The sequence below is a fragment of the Pogona vitticeps genome, chromosome 15 (assembly GCF_051106095.1).
Source record: "Pogona vitticeps strain Pit_001003342236 chromosome 15, PviZW2.1, whole genome shotgun sequence".
NCBI classification, from domain to species: domain Eukaryota; kingdom Metazoa; phylum Chordata; class Lepidosauria; order Squamata; family Agamidae; genus Pogona; species Pogona vitticeps.
The window spans coordinates 3,090,867-3,107,485 of record NC_135797.1 but is presented as its reverse complement, the minus strand read 5'-3'; the positions used below and the strand labels follow the sequence as shown (position 1 = coordinate 3,107,485).

General features: G+C 50.8%; 1 protein-coding gene across 1 annotated transcript in view; it reads left to right on the top strand.

The window, feature by feature from the left end:
• The window catches only part of NPR1 (natriuretic peptide receptor 1), a 30,291-nt gene extending 14,906 nt beyond the window's left edge, over positions 1–15,385 (top strand). The window contains exons 6-22 of the mRNA XM_072984390.2: positions 67–202; positions 1,164–1,248; positions 2,429–2,549; positions 3,136–3,210; positions 3,884–3,961; positions 6,516–6,620; positions 7,491–7,562; positions 7,786–7,945; positions 8,490–8,645; positions 8,835–9,003; positions 9,218–9,364; positions 10,656–10,779; positions 11,431–11,499; positions 12,116–12,290; positions 12,753–12,851; positions 13,436–13,527; positions 14,142–15,385. Of these exons, the coding sequence (XP_072840491.2) occupies positions 67–202; positions 1,164–1,248; positions 2,429–2,549; positions 3,136–3,210; positions 3,884–3,961; positions 6,516–6,620; positions 7,491–7,562; positions 7,786–7,945; positions 8,490–8,645; positions 8,835–9,003; positions 9,218–9,364; positions 10,656–10,779; positions 11,431–11,499; positions 12,116–12,290; positions 12,753–12,851; positions 13,436–13,527; positions 14,142–14,204 (1,926 nt within the window). The 3' untranslated portion in view covers positions 14,205–15,385. The remainder of the gene's footprint in view (positions 1–66; positions 203–1,163; positions 1,249–2,428; positions 2,550–3,135; positions 3,211–3,883; positions 3,962–6,515; positions 6,621–7,490; positions 7,563–7,785; positions 7,946–8,489; positions 8,646–8,834; positions 9,004–9,217; positions 9,365–10,655; positions 10,780–11,430; positions 11,500–12,115; positions 12,291–12,752; positions 12,852–13,435; positions 13,528–14,141) is intronic.
• The last annotated feature ends 1,234 nt before the right edge of the window (positions 15,386–16,619 follow it).

The following is a 16,619-nucleotide window of genomic DNA, read 5'->3' as shown; positions in this document are numbered from 1 at the left end:
CACCAGTTAGTTCTTCTGCCAAGAAAACTCTCTCTTTTTCCCCCCCTTCACTTTTCTCCCTCACAGATCGTGGCCAACTACAATGGAACCACCAGGAAAATTGAGATGGTCCCCGGGAAGGAGATCCACTGGCCGGGAAATGCCATTCCCCGAGACGTGCCCATCTGCGGCTTTGAGAACAGCAACCCGATTTGCCAGAAAGGTATTGGGTGGAGAGGGACGGAGTTCGAGTGCTGCCAGCTGTGCATTTTAAATGCTATAATTGTCCCTTCCGAACTCAATGGCACAGTGACGTCTCTGCGGGCTTAAATCAGGGGTTGATTGTCTCTCTGGCTTGGGGGGTCTGAGGCTATAAAAGGGACAATGAGGTCACTGATCTTTTCTCTTCATCATCATAAGCACCATCATCTTAGATGTGCAGAGCTAGAAGGGAGTCACTGAGTCCAGCCCCTGTCAAGAGAGGATTCGAACTCCGAACCTCTGAGCTATCCAGCAGTGGGTGGGTGATTAATCTTTTAACCTTCTCCAAGTCCTCCTAGTTCAAAATCCACACCTGTTAAAGGAGTGGGTGATTTTCCTGTTGGTCCGGACCGAAATCTCTCCACTTGAATGTTTTTTTCACCAAAAAGGATGAAAAATAGCCTCAACCTCTCTCTGAAAGCCGACGTTTTCTTCCGTAGATGTTGAAGACTTAGAGGAGCCTTGTATGGGTTGCTCGCATCCCTTTTTTTCAACATCCACGCCAGCTGTGTTGCGCTTGTCATGGGAGTGCCTGGTTTCTGAACCGAAAAGGACGCCAGGTCAATGCGTGGCCACCATGTCCAAATTGTGGACATTTAGAGCTGGGGGGGAGGAGAGAAAGAGAGAACACTCCGCGTCTCGCTCTCCAGCTGGAGCCTAAAGTTTCCTTACGAAGCTGTGTCGACCTTGTCCCTACCCTGTTAGAAGTTAAAAAACCCCGATTATTCTGTAGCGGTTGCTAAGTTTGCAGCTGCTAGTCTGTCCTCCAGGAGAATCGAACCTCGTGCAATTGAAATACTTTGTTCTTTGCCGCTGGTGAGCTTTTCATGAGCTCTTGAGGAAGAAAGAGAAAGGAGCTGCTTAAATGGGGGAATCGTGGGCCTTATCCTTGACACCCCTATTCTTTTCTTCTTTTGCCCCAGCGTCTTTCTCCTTGCTGGAGATCCTTTCTCTTGTGATGACCCTGATCCTTTCCATTGTGATCATTGCCGCTTTCTTTGTCTACCGGTGAGTTTATAAGTGTCTTTGTGTGTGTGTGTGTGTGTGTGTGTGTGTGTGAGAGAGAGAAAGAGAACAGGCTACCGGAGGTGAAGAGGCAACCGGCGAGAGCGGGTCTATGGGCTGGTGGTGTTTTGTCTATGTCTTGTATATAGTAGGTAATCTTGAAACTGCAGAGCTGGAAAAGACGTTATAGATTATGGAGTCCAGCTCCTGTCAAGGAGGCAGGGAGGGGGATTCGAACTCCCAGCCTCTGGTTCTGCAGCCGGAGGCCTAAACCCCTGAGCTATCCAGCAGTTCAGTTATTCTAGGAACAGTCCCAGTAGAACCCACATAGACTTGGTGAGATGGGTGGGAATAGGGTGGAGTGTACTGTATATAGTGCTGCTCTGTTTGACCGTGTTTCATTACAACATACCGTATTTTTCGCTCCATAAGACGCACCAATTTTTTAGGAGAAGAAAACAGGAAAATATAATCTGTTTTCTTCGCTGCATAAGACGCACAGACCTTCCACCCCCCCCTGTTTTGTGGGGGAAAAGTGTCTTATGGTGCAAAAAATACGGTATATATTCAGATGCCTGTTTTGTGGCACCAGAGAGAGGCTTGGTCTACCTATGGAGGCAGGCTGGGACTGCAGGAAACACCATTTATAAGGCCAGTAGACCAAGCCTCCGTATACCCAAGGGCTGGTCTACTGCCCCCACACCTTAATAGATCTCCCAGTAATATGCCCCAGTGGCAGTAGACCGGGCCTCCAAGAGGCATTGCACATGGATGTTGTCCCTGAATAGACCAACCCTCTGGAAATATCCTTACTGTACAGGGCTGGTAGACTGGACTTTCGAAGTCCTCCGGTTATGCACAGCTTATCGGCCTCATCACACCAGTAGACTGGGTCCCTGATACCTGGGGGCTTGGTCCACCATCAGCGTTCATAACTCACCTTCACCGCTGGACAGCTACAGAGCCAGAGGTTGGGAGTTAGAACGTAACATTCTAAGAAGAACCGGCACACAAGGAAAGAGGGAGGAGGAGGGAGGAGGAAAAACGAAGAGTCCTAAAGTATGCATTCTTGTTACCGGCAGCACGGATGAATCTAAAGGAAAGCATGAGAAGGTTTGCAGGGAGGGGGGCAAAAAGCACGTGGACGCCGATCATGTGTTTATTCCCTCCTTGCCTTCCCCAGGAAAATGAAACTGGAGAAGGAGCTGGCGGCGGAGTTGTGGCGCGTCCACTGGGAGGATGTCCAGTCAAGCAATTTGGAGAAAAATCTACGCAGCATGGGGAGCAAGATCACTCTCTCACTGGTGAGGGCAATGTTTTGCTGGTTTTCCTTGGGAGCCCAGATCCCTGGATCTGGCACTGAGTCGATCAGAGATCATGCAGAAGGAGAAAGAGGTTGGTCTGCTTTAAGTCTTTTTATGGCAGAGGTGAGCTCCAGATCAGGATTTGCCTGGTAACCGTAGATGTTTACCTACCCCCTCTGGCTTTCTAGGAATCGTGTGATTTTGTATTTATTTAACACCTTTTAAACTCTTTTTCTTACTCAGAAAGGCTCCTAGGAGAGCTTACAAGCCTTGGGAACGAGCCGGTCCGTTTCGCGAGGCTGATGAGCCAAAGGACGTAGCACGAAAGGAAAGAGGGAAGGGGAGGGATGAGGAAAAAGGCAGACGTAGCTCCTTGATTCTTGGCCGCAAAGTTCGGCAGAAAGTATATTTTGCAGGTTGTAGAGGTGGATTTAAGCGCAGGGGAAGGACCGATGGCCTTTTGATTCTCCCGGTGAGAAGGTGTTAAACAGGAGATGGCGCTTGTGTGAAATGTGGGGTTATGAATGGGTTAGAATGACGTTCCTCGGCCGGGCATCTCTCTCACTGCTTTTCTCCCAACCCACAGAGAGGTTCAAACTACGGCTCCCTACTCACCACGGAAGGACAGTTCCAGGTTTATGCTAAGACAGCCTATTACAAAGTAAGGCTCAGAAAGGATTTTCACTTTTTACTGGCGGATGAGGGAGGGGGGGTCTCGGTCTCTAGGAGAGTCCAGCCGTACCCCAGTGTGTGGGTCAACCCTGTTTCCGCACGAAAAAAGCTCTCTCCGTGCATGTCTTAGTGGAAACAGTGCAGCTTCCCCTTCGTAGGGGAAAAGGCCTCGTAGCTTTTAATCACCCTCCCTTGCTCCTTGCCCCTGTTGGATAGCTCAATGGTTGAGGCTGGAGAGATGGAGGTTGGGAGTTCGAATCCCGCCCACACTGGGCCTCCTTGACAGGAGATGATCCAGAAGGTCCCTTCCGGCTTGGCCCTTCTCCGGTTATTACTTATTATTATAGCTGAAGCAAGTGGACTTGCTGGCTGCCCTCAGAATTGGGGCCTTGCCTTGGAGACAAAGAGGTGTGGGAATCCCTTCCGGGTTTCTGTCCGAACTGTAAAAGGAGCTCCCCACGGTGCTGGGAATCAGGCTCAGCCCGTGTAAAGACCGGAGTGGATTCACCGCCCCCGTGGGGTCGGAGTCAGTTTTGTACTTTGGCCGCGGGCGCGAGGGTGGATGAGACCCACGTGGAAGGCAGTGAAATAAGCATTCCTCTTTTCTCCTGATCCCCTTTCCCTTTGCTGTTCTTTCCTGTTTGGTGTCTCTCGTTCTCCAGGGCAACCTGGTGGCTATCAAACACGTGACCCGGAAGCGTGTCGACTTGACCCGGAAGGTGCTCTTCGAGCTGAAACACGTAGGTACCCTGCTCGGCTTTCATCGTAACCTTCGAAAACCAACCTTTGTTGACAAAGAATTGAAGAACTGGATAGGTCATGGCTTAAATCTTGTCTCCAGAGCCCAAGGCAGGGAGTTCGAATTCCCCCCACCGGGGCTCCTTGAGAGGGGCCGGACTCCATGATCCATTGCATCCCCTTCCAGTTCTAAGAGGGTGATGATGATTGAGGGGGGAGGAGGTTTTCCATGACACGTCATACTTTCTCTGCCACCTAGGCTTGAGCCCGCAAGCGAGTTCAAACATGTTTGTGAGTGATCTGGCTGGCCTCACCGGAATGCTCATAAACATGTTGTCCAAACCCAGGCTGCAGAAAAAAATATGACATGTCATTGAAATCTTCCCCCTAGATGATGAAATGATGAAACTGGACGTTCCCAACCGGCCACGGTCCCTTGCTTAGATTGGAGAGATTTGCTGGTGAACCCAAATTACCTCTGCAGGAGTGGTGAAAGCATTTTTTTAAAAATTCTTAAGGATTTCTTTTAATTAATTATTTTTTAAATTAAAAACAAATCCTTTCTCCTGGCAAGAGGAGGTTTTCTGAAGGATGGGTCACAGGCTTGTAAGAAGACATGGTTGGGAGAGGGCACCACCTTTTCTCTGCTAACACACCCCAATTCACGAAATGGGATGGGAAAAAACCCGGTCCTAATCTGGGTTTCGGTCCGAACATTGTCCTCCTGTTCTTTCTGGTTCTTCCTGTCCTTTCCTCGGTGCTTTAATGGGGCACCAGCAGGGGGCGTTGCACCGCTGGGGCGTTTGCTGGGAAAAGTCTCATTAATGGGAAGGAAACGAGCCACGGAAGGGGGTCGGAGCGGTCTGGACCGGCTGTGCGGCGGGCGAGAGAGAGAGCTTAATGACTCATTAGCAGGGAAGCGGCAGGGAGATGACCATCTGCTCCCCTTTTAATTAACAGCCAGAGCGCTGTGTGTGCGCGCGTGTGTGTGTATGTGTGCATGCGGTTGTGTGGTCCTGTGTGTTTAAGAAGATAAACAAGGACCTGGATCGCCACCGGGGCCACCTGAACAAGCAAAGATAATCATTGGAAAAGGGGCCAGATGCAGTCTGGTAGAGATCCAGGTTTTGAACTACAAAGCCCAGTATCCACCACCACATTAATGAGGGGATAATGCAATCTGTAGTGTGTTGCTCCTTGCAGAAGATTTGGATAGCTCAGTGATTTTAGGTCTCTGGCTGCGGAGAGGCTGGGAGTTCGAATCCCCCTGCCGTCCCTCCTTGAACAGGGGCTGGACTGGATGATCCGGAGGGGTCCCCTTCCAGCTCTGCCGTTCTCAGAGGATGATGATAATCTTTAACACACATGTAGCCGTGCCAAAGATCAGATCCAACTGGAAAGATCGTCTCCGCACCTCTTTTGGCACGCCAGAATCTGGAGGAAAGCTGAAAAACCCCATAAAACCTTTGGAGAAATGGACCCTGGACCGGTTGCCAGGGAAGAGGAGGGAGAGGCAGCCGAGTGCCTCCAAGCGCAAGGGGGGGCGCGGATCCTCCATGAGCCAGGGCGTCTTAAGGGATGCTTGAAGGAGCCTCTTCGCTTTTCCAAGGGGGTCAGTTAGATCTGAGGGGATGGGAGCATCGGAGAGTAGACGGAAAGAACGCGGTCGCCTCGAGGTCTGGAAATCTTCGACGCAGCGTTCCATAAAATCCTGGTTTCTCCGTCCTTCCCTGAAGGAGGACATTTGTAACAGAGCCTCGGCTGTCTCGATCCAACGGGATTTTGTGGCATTTAAGGCTTAAGAAGGGGATCTTTCCTTCCCTCTTCCTCCAGTCCTGCTCGCTCACCGGTGGGCATCTTTTAAAAAATGCAAGAGATGCTTTCAGATCGGAGGGGAAAAGCCGCGCATTGCCAGTGGCCGTGATGGCACGTGTCTGATTTCTCCCCCTGTTAGGACCGCCTGGGGTTCGAGGGTTGGCCCCCATCCTGGGGGCTTTCACTCCTGAGCGTTTGGGTTGGGTAAACTGAGGCACTCCGATTCCTACCCTAGCGTTGGAAGCTAAAGGCACGGTTAGGGTGTCAACATTTTTAATCATTCCGGTCGTTGTGGATGACAACAGCCGTTCGTTCCACGCCGTACTGGGAGGGGATGATGGGAGCTGCGAGCCGAAGCATTGAGAAGGCCAAAGGTCCTTCCTTTGGGCAGTAAAAATGAGCTGTAAAATTTCCTCTATGGAAAGAGGGTGGACAAGGGAATGTAAGGGGGTGTTGATCGGCTCTTCACAAATTTAAACCCACGTTATGCGATTTTTGCATATCTGTCCACAGAGGGCCGACGACTCCCATTCTGCCCCGGTGGGGAGGAGTCGGTTGAGTCCATTCTGGGTTTTAGCCTGAACTTTATCGGCGTGTTTCCGAAACCTGATGTGTGGGGGCCGGCGGAGCGGATTTCCAGACTGAAATCTCAAGGGGATCCTGGATCTCCTCTCCGGGACCGACCCTTCTTGTGCTTTGTTTTTTTTCCGGCCAACACCGCGCCGCGGATCTGTTTTCCAGATGCGGGACGTTCAGAGCAAGCACCTGACCCGTTTCATTGGGGCCTGCATCGATCCCCCCAATATCTGCATCCTGACCGAATACTGCATCCGGGGGAGTCTCCAGGTATCTGTGGAGTTAGAGGGAGAAAGGGGGGGCAACGACCCTACATGGCCTGCCGAGATCAATGTATGCATATATGGATGCCACATCCCTGCACGTGTCTGTGCTCCACACATGTGGCAACCTCGGCGGAGGGCTTCCCCGCTGAGGATCTTAATCCAGAGACGTCTCCGGCAGCCGGGAGAATATTCTCGGGTGTGCATTTTTTATACGGGGCCTCCAAGCTGTGCAAACGCCAGCAGCGGGGGCGGGCGAGGGTTTTTAATTAAAAGGACAGCCAGCCACCGAGGCCCTGCTGTCTTCTCCGCCCGGAGAAAGAGGCGAGGTTCATTCCAAGACGGATGATTTATGGTGCAGGGGGATGAGCTGGGGAAAGGATCGGACACAGGGAGGGTTCGGGGTGGGATGTGTGTGTGTGTGGGAGCCGCAGAGGAGCGATTTCGACAGGCCAAGATTCCTGGCTGCCTCTGGCCCGATAAGCATTTCCTTTTCGGAAAGAGACGACGGGGGAGGCCGGAGAGGTTGCGACAGGAGGGAGGAATGAACGAAACAGGGTGGGAATGAAGAGCTGCACGGGGTGGAGGAAAAGGTATGCCAGACAGCGGTGGTGTAGTGGTTAGAGCAGGACTCTGCCGCTGGAGACTCTCCAGTCTCTCTTGCTGCAAATCTTGATTGGCATGAAAGCCAAGGGTTAGGAGACGGTGGGTGTTGTTGTCCAGCAACGTGTGGAAGGCCAAGAATCAGAAGTCTCATTTCCAAGCTCTGCTTAAAAGCTTAGGGACGTAGGTTGAGACCCCTAGGGAAGACAGACTCTCTGAAGGCTTTGTGTGCGGAAGTTTCTTTGCTGTTCATGTTCGGCTGTTTTATTTGTAGGACATCTTAGAAAATGACAGCATTACGCTGGACTGGATGTTCCGCTATTCCCTCACCAACGACATTGTCAAGGTAACTGGTCGGGAACCTTCCTTAAACAGGCCCTTGGCCCCTCGCGTGCAGGAAAAGCAGTGGATGATGGGAATTGTAGTCTGACCAGGAAAATCAGGAGGGCCGCCACGTTCCACCGCATAGACCCAGAGAGCACCCACCTTGCTTGCTTGGGTTGTTTCTCTTCTGCTTTTTTCTTGATTATCCGCCCTCTCTCTCTCCCCCCCCCCCCTTCCAACACCAGGGGATGGCCTTCCTCCACAACAGCGCCATCATCTCCCACGGGAACCTCAAGTCCTCCAACTGTGTGGTGGACAGCCGCTTCGTCCTGAAGATCACGGACTACGGGCTGGAGAGCTTCCGCCAGGCGCCCGAGTCGGATGATGCATACGCCTTATTCGCCAGTGAGACGGGCGCCAGAGTCGGGGGGGTAGGGTGGTGGTGGTGGTAAGGCCGTAATGAGGCGATTGCTTTTCCCCCCAAACGGACCCTGGTTCCTATTCAGAACCTCTCGAAAGTCTCGTTTTATACCCTCCATTATAAAAACCAAATTGTACATTATAGGCGACCCGTTATTAGAACTCAAACCACTGTGGAGGAGACATGATTGTGTCCATCTTGTGGGTCTGAGGCATCAGATCTCCAAAGGGAGGCTAGGCTTAGGGTGTGACAGCCAATCAGAAAGCAAATTGGAGCTAATTGGCAAGCTACAGGAGGGGTGAAAAGCTGCTGTGACAACAACTGTCCTTCAGCCCTCGAGGACTTCCTCCCTCTGCCGTCAGGTTTTCTGTAACATATAATTTGACCCTAATGTTTCTGACCTGCTCCTCTTGTTTTTTTTTTTTTCTTGGATCCTGACAACCTTCGCGCGCATTTCCCCTTTGTCCTCCCCCACCAGACCGCGAATACGTTCACGCTGCCTGACTCCGCTTTTCTGTTGAACTCTAGAGAAACTGTGGACGGCTCCCGAGCTCCTGCGGATGGAGATGGCGCCCTGCTCCGGCACCCAGAAAGGAGATGTCTACAGCTTCGGCATCATCCTCCAGGAGATCGCCCTGCGTAACAGCGTCTTTTACGTGGAAGGCATGGATCTGAGCCCCAAGGGTGAGCGTTTGGGTGTGGGATGGGTGGTAAACGTTGACAGATAGGCTGCTCTCAACACTGGAGGCTCTAATTTGGGGGGGGGCAGTCCACAGCATCAAGGAAAGTGCCTGTAAAGTTTGAGCTAAAACTCGGAGTGAATTCTGTCTCCCTTCCAAAATTACTTTTTTTCAACCTCTTTCTAACTTCCAGAAATTATCGACCGAGTCAAACGGAGCGAACGGCCTCCTTTCCGCCCCTCGGTGAACCTGCCCCCCAGCCTGGAAGACGTGGTGCTCCTTATGCAGCGGTGCTGGGCCGAGGACCCCCAGGAGCGCCCCGACTTCCACCACATCAAAGGCATGCTGCAGAAGTTCAACAGGTGGGGCGCCGGGCCTTGAAGCCTGCCTGCCTGCTTCCTGCTGTTTGTGCACCTCTTAAAAATGAGTGGTTGGGACACAGTTCAACAGGTTTTTCTCACGGAAGGGGTGTAAGAGCCAGGACTTTAGCTGGAAATATGTGGGGAGGGGGCAGGGGATTCCACCTGTTGAATATGTGCCTTGGTTTCTTCAACCTGTTGAATGTCTGCCCAACAGGGAGAACAGCAGCAACCTCTTGGATACGTTGTTGTCCCGTATGGAGCAGTACGCCAACAACCTGGAGGAGTTAGTGGAGGAGCGCACGCAGGCCTACCTGGAGGAGAAGCACAAGGCGGAGGCTCTGCTCTACCAGATTCTGCCCCAGTAAGTCTGTCTCTCCTGTTCCAGTATGCAGGAGCTAGCCAATTAGTGATGCAGGCCGGCCGGCTCTGTCTCATGGCTAACGTAGGGGCCAACCAATGAGTGATGCAACGAGGGCTAGCCAATTAGTGATGCATGCAGGCCAGCTCTATCTCATGGCTAACATAAGGGCCAACCAATGAGTGATTCAACGAGGGCTAGCCAATTAGTGATGCATGCAGGCCAGCTCTATCTCATGGCTAACATAAGGGCCAACCAATGAGTGATTCAACGAGGGCTAGCCAATTAGTGATGCATGCAAGCCAGCTCTGTCTCATGGCTAACATAAGGGCCAACCAATGAGTGATTCAATGAGGGCTAGCCAATTAGTGATGCAGGCCGGCTGGCTCTATCTCATGGCTAACATAAGGGCCAACCAATGAGTGATTCAACGAGGGCTAGCCAATTAGTGATGCAGGCCGGCTGGCTCTGTTTCATGGCTAACATAAGGGCCAACCAATGAGTGATGCAACGAGGGCTAGCCAATTAGCGATGCACATTGCTTGCTTAAGGCCAGTAAATCAATGGTTTGGTTTGTGCTCTGAAATGAATTAATAGGGGTTCCCGACCCACTCTTTTCCATGAACCTGGTTCTCAAAAGAAAGTCCTTTTTCAGCTTAGGAGAACTTCTTTTTTAGACTCTGGTCCTCCGAATCTCTGAGCTGATTTGGCTGCTGGCCATCTCCTCTACTAATACTGTAGTGGCGAAAGCTATATTTTATATATTCCTTTATATGATTTATATCTGGAAACTGGGACTCCAGGCTGCTCACAAGGAGATTAAAATCAGCTTCACCTAAAAATAGGGGAAATATATGAATATCTACCATATTGACACACAAAAAGGCTGCAGTTTTCAAACACGACTACATAAGAAGCGGTTTTGAAGCAGATTCAAAAGAACAGCGCCCCTCTGATCAAAAATCAACTTCTCAGTTGCTAAAAGCCAGCGTTAAAGGCTTCTTGCCTGCTGGTGGAAAGATGATAAGGCCAGGCTTGCCTCGCATGGATGTGAACTCCACGTGGGAACGGCCACCGAGAAGGCCCTGTCTCATAGCAAAGCATCCAGTATAGGAGCAGTCTATCCTTGAGGAATTAGGCGGGAGATGAACCACTCTGCTCCTGCCCAGCTGGTGGGTTCTCCAGAAGCCTTCTATCGTTGGTCTCTGGGCCTCCCTCATTGGGGATTTGGGGATTTGTAGTCCAGAAAAGTCTCTCTTCGAAGTTGGACTGATTGCCGCTTCTTCCCGTCCAGCTCCGTGGCCGAGCAGCTGAAGCGTGGCGAGACGGTGCAGGCAGAAGCCTTTGACAGCGTCACCATCTACTTCAGCGACATTGTGGGTTTCACGGCCCTGTCGGCAGAGAGCACCCCCATGCAGGTAGAACCAGGAGTGGGATGATGCCCCTAGGACAGTGATGGCAAACCTATGGCACGCGTGCCACAGCTGGCACGCGAAGCCCTTTCTTCTGGCACACGACAAACCTTTTGAAGTGGCTGCAACTGAGATTCCCCTTTTCTCTTCCTGTTCTGGGTCCTTTCACTTCCTGTCCGTCCCCATGATTTCCCCTTTAACTTCCTGTCCGTCCCCATGATTCCCCCTTTAACTTCCTGTCCGTCCCCATGATTCCCCCTGAAACTGCCACTTCCTGTTCCGGTTCTGGTCTTCCGGGCGGCACGGCAGCCACCGGTTTCTTCCCCACCCCCCTCATTTTTGGCACTCAAGCCGAAAAATGTTTGCCTCCACTGCCCTAGGAGGTTGAACTGGGAGGCACTGGTGCGAGATGTTCTTCTCCAGGCAAGGACTGCAGGGTCTCAAACTCAGAACCTCTAGGTTTGAACTATGTTGCTTGTAAAGATGTGCTTCTGGAGTCTAGTTGTACTATACACATTGTGTGATCTCATGCGCTTCCTTTTAATTATGCACACAAATCGCGGAATTCAGAACCATTCTGTTGTGGAATCTTGGTGGCGTTATGTATGCCGTAGATTCAGCCCCGTAGAGTGCTGGGTTTTTGTGTCTCCTGTGCAGGTGGTGGCTCTCTTGAATGACCTGTACACTTGTTTTGACGCCATCATTGACAACTTTGACGTCTACAAGGTGAGAGGGCCCTGCCCTGCTTGGATGATTGAAGGGGAAAAGAATGAGCAGGATAGGCTAATAGGCTGGGTTGTGGGGTGAAGAGGCAAAAGACTGACCCATGAGAGTGTGGCAGATCTTTGAATTTCTGGTAAAATTCCTTTTTGCTACAAAGTAGAAGTACAGAGAACCACAGAGGAGAATAGCTATAAGTTCCCCAGAGTCCACCCCTTTTCTCACTCACTGCCATTTAGAGTTCCACTCTGAGACATTTGTAGGTGAAAGAATTGAAAAACATTTATTTACTTACAGTAGAATAAAAATACAGACTTCGTGCGTACTGCTTTGTTTACTGCACAACATCACCATCCAAGCAGGTCAACAGCAAACAAACAGCTGTCATCGACTAAGGAAAGGGAGGGGGGAGCACTCAGGAGAGAGGCGAGACTCTCTTTGAATTCAAAATCTGGAAAGAATAATTGGTTAGTGCTTGATAGATAAATCACCCTAGCACAGAAAAGTCCCTCCCATTCAAACCACAGACGGCATGGAGGATTGCAAATAAAACTCCAACAGATGGAAGGGACTTCAGCCTCTCCGAGCCATGCCTCCCTCCCTCCCTCTTGCTCCCACACAGGTGGAGACCATTGGTGACGCGTACATGGTTGTATCTGGCTTGCCTGTGCGCAACGGGCGGCTGCATGCCCGCGAGGTGTCCCGCATGTCGCTGGCACTTCTCGAAGCCGTCCGCAACTTCAAGATCCGTCACCGGCCGGACCAGCAGCTCAAACTGCGGATTGGGATCCACAGTGGTGAGAAAGCAGGGCTGATGTGGAGATGCATGGGGGGAAGAAGGACCTCTCAGAGCCGTGCTGGAGCTGAAAGAGCATCTTAGTTTGTCCAGCCTTGAGTTGGTTGCAGAGCTGAGCACAAGCCGTGATCAGACAAACTATGGTTTGAAAGGAATGTTGGTTCAACATTTGGTATGATTCAGATGTAACTGCAAACCATGGTTTATTGCGTCTTGCCCACACATGCTGTAGATTTGACAAACCATGGTTTGAGAGCCATGTTTGTTCAACAATGAGACAGTTTGGCCCAATCATAGTTTGTTGTGATGTTCAAACCGACATCATGGTTTGACAGACGATGGTCTGAAGAAACTGCCAAACATGCTGGTAAAGCCAGAGTTTGGAGCTAGTTTGCAAACCATGGTTTGGGGAGATTATGCCCCCTAATCTGGTTTCTGTCTTACCACATGTACTGCCCTCAAGGTCCTGTCTGCGCAGGCGTCGTGGGCCTAAAGATGCCCCGTTACTGCCTTTTTGGGGACACGGTCAACACAGCTTCACGCATGGAGTCCAACGGTGAAGGTAAGCTGCCCATTTTTGGGGGGGGGGTGCATGAAGGCTGTGAAAATGGGTGTGTTGTCAAGGACAGAAGTCGGGGTGTTTCCCACAAATTGAGCAATTAAGGGGTTAGATGGGCACAAGAGTAGAACAACCAATGAAGGGTGGTGGTGGATGATCCCAGACTCTTTAGGAAACCCTTTAAAGAAAGCTGGGGTGGTCCCAGCTTGTTAACTGAGCAAGAAGTGTCACTGATTTCAGATTCAAGAACACTCCCACAGTGACCATGCAGAGATGGTTATAATCTTTATATTAAAGTAAGTCTATTGGCATCCCATCTACTCTTGGTGATTTGTTTCTTCCAAGTGCTCTGAAAGCAGCTTTCACTTCACTTTCTAAAACTGCAGTTTCTCCATCACATGATTCTTCTCCAAGGAAATCTGGCATCCTTCCATCTCTTTTGTGTAATTCTTCTGCACATTGTTTCCATCTTCTCTTTATTATTGTCTGGTTAGCAACACCTACTCATGGCCCATGCAGGCTTGATTACAATCTACTACATCCGTTTCAAGTCTTCTCATTGTTTGCTTAAATTCTGTACCTTTCAGCTCTGAAGATCCACCTCTCGGCAGCCACCAAATCTATCCTGGAAGAGTTTGGGTGCTTTGAGTTGGAACTCCGAGGGGATGTGGAGATGAAGGTAAGCGTGAAGCTTGTAACACACACATACGCAAAACCTTCTGGGAACATTTTCCTCCTTATTTCCAAACTAGACTTCCAGGGCATTTTATGGAACCATGCTTCCTATACCAGTCCATGGGCCTCTTCTGAAACCCTGCCTCCCTCATGAATCCCAGTGCAGGACCTTCTAAAAGGAGGCACCTATTTTGTAGGGTTTCATTCCCAGGGAAACTATCCTGTGTCGGGGTCCGGCTATGGCTTCAATTTTGGAGATTCGCCTTTAGATCTGTCTCCTTTCTTTGCTCATCTTTGTAACCTTGTGGGGGGCGAACACAGAACATCCCCTCAAGGGTCAAGAGAGAGGGGCAGAGTGGTGTGTGGGTAGCAGGGAAAACGGGCCCCAATTTGGGGCGAATCTCCATCTTTTATCAGCATCTCGGTCTGCTTTCTGGTCCTTTAGACTCTGCTTCTTCTAAGCACCCAACGGTAGGGCCGGCCGAATAGAAAACTCTATATTTCTATTCTCTCTCTCTCTCTTTTTTGTCAGTAATGGTGGGAGGTGGCTCCTGTTGCAATCTTTTTGGTGATTCTACCCGAGGCTGGACATGGCCCTTCACCTTTTCTTCCCCACAGGGCAAGGGAAAACTCCGGACCTACTGGTTATTAGGCGAACGTGTGAGCAGCACCCGGGGCTGAGGAACTGACGGTTCTCCTTCTGGATACCGGTGGGAGAGTTTGTGTCTTCTTGCTCCCCAGGAAGCTGAGGGGTATATTCTCAACCACATCGCCAAAGGCTCTTCCACCTGGGAACTGTTGGCTGGGGGGGGGTCAGGGAGAATCTGGACCGAATTTGCAGGATCCTCTCTCCTCAGCCAAAACCCATCATGGTCCTTATGCCCCACAGCTTGGCCTCCATCGTATACGGACCCTCAAAGACTGGACAGGGCACCAGTGACCTGGGCGGTCAAACAGGACTATGACTGATTTCTTCCCCTTTGGCATTTTTCTCTGGCTCTCCAGGAACCGAGAGGTTCACCACGAGAGGTCCACCAGAGCTTCATCCTGGGTTGAGGCGTGGAGCATTTATTGTGGCCTCTCTTGACCCACAGAGGCTGGGGGTGGGTCCACAAAATGGCGCTCAGGATCCCACCCAACTCTGGAGGGAAGAAATACAGAGGTGGGTCTCTTAAGATCACCCTCCTGCGCCCGCCGTTTTTCGACAGCTCTCCGTTTTGTAATAAAACGAACGAATGGACACGGCTTTGGAAGCGCTTGCTCGCCATCGTCTTCATTTCTGTATAGACTGGTTGTGATGACCGTCGCCCTTGAGGAAGTGACACTCTGTACATGCTCTAAGTCGCTTGCCGCTGCTACCTCACTCCCTACGCAGTTGGAAAAAAAATACAATTCCACGTTGACCTGTGGCTGAAAGGATGTGTGAATATGTGCGTATGCACCCATGTTGGGTTGGGAGTTTAAACCCTCATTCCGCAATCCGGCATCCTTTGGGAGGGTTTGGACTACAATGACCCTCCTCCCCCAGATGCCATGCTCTTTGGGCTGGCCAGGCAGGGAAAATGGGTGTTGTTCTCCCAAACAGATCAAGAGAGGGAATGACTGTGTTTTGTTTTCCTCCGACCTTGCTTGGAGAGCGGTGTTTGGTTCTGGATTCCCACAGTTTAAGAATCGAGAAGCTGGGATATGTGCCGTTGAGAAGGTGCTGTTGAGCTGTGTGTCATCCCGGATAAAAATAAATAAATTGTTCTCCTGTTTTAAAATCACAATTAAATGAGTTGTCCTCCCCTACCACCGTGATGGGCAAAGATGGCATTAGGGTTTCTCGTTAAAATAAAAAATTCACCCCGTAATAAATAAAAGTATCTTTATGATCATGGCGATGCACAAACAGCACTTAAGATCGGAAGGCGGTACAAAGGGAAATGTTTTGGTTTTTTAAAAAAAAAACCAACAACCCAAGGCGAACCGAATCGACCTGATTCAGGCTGATTTATAGGGTCGCCTGAGTCCATGTAGAATCGCCCAGGGTGAATTCTAAAGCAAAATGGATTTTCAAATTGATTTGACCCAAGACGTTCGTCCCTGCTGCTCCTGTTGTTTTTCTTTTTAAAGCAAATTTTCAGGGGCTTAGTCTGCCCCACCGAAATCTTATTTGGAGCATATTAGCTCTCTGAATAGCACACGCATCGGTGTGGAAACCAGCCAGTTACGTCTGTGTAAGAAATAAGACCAGAAGGAGAAGCTTCCTGCCGGTATGCTTGCTTTTCCAACCCCAGATATAGGATGATTTCCCAGATCCCCCCCCCATCCCTATTTCACTGAAACCTAGAAAAGGGGTAAGGGCCACTATCCGAAATCATACACCCTAGTTGCCAAGCCTGTGAAGTGTCCTACGGGTAGAGGCAGAGGTGGCTGGAGATAAAACGGGATAGAAAGGGAGAAAAAGGGGTGGATGAGCGTGAGAAGAAGTGGAAGCGGGCTTTGAGGATGATAGAAAAGTTGAGGAGAGCGAGTTTTCTGGAAGGATGGGAATGGATTTGGAAGCAAGCACCGGATGCCCAAGATTGCGGAAACCTTTATGGTAGCCCTCGGAAGAGAGTCGCGGAATAATTGAGTTGGAAGGGGTGCTGCCATCTATCTCCTGCTCCAGGGGAGGAAAGAGGAGGGAGGCATCATCCTTCCATCACGCCTTTCTGTTGGGGAAAGAGAGGGAGCCTAAGGAGGCAAGGAGGAAGGAAAGAGAGCAGGGGAAGCAGGAAGAAAGAGTGAGAAAGACGGGCCAAGGATGGAGGTCGGCGGTCAGAGGTGGACCTCCTTGCCCACGACGTGGCCAACAGCCGTTGGCCCCGGGGACGGGAGGACCCGCGAAGCATGGGGAATCGGGCCCCACGGCCAGGTTGCAGGTGCTCTGGATGCTGAACCCAGGACCTGGAGAGAGAGAAGCAGATCGACATGGAGGATGGTGGAACCTCATTGGAGACATGCTGGCGAGTCAACCTGTTGGCAATCCACTACATCTGTGGTCCCCAACCTTGGGTCTCCAGGTGTTCTTGGACTACAACTCCCAGAAGCCTTCACCACCACCTCTGCTGG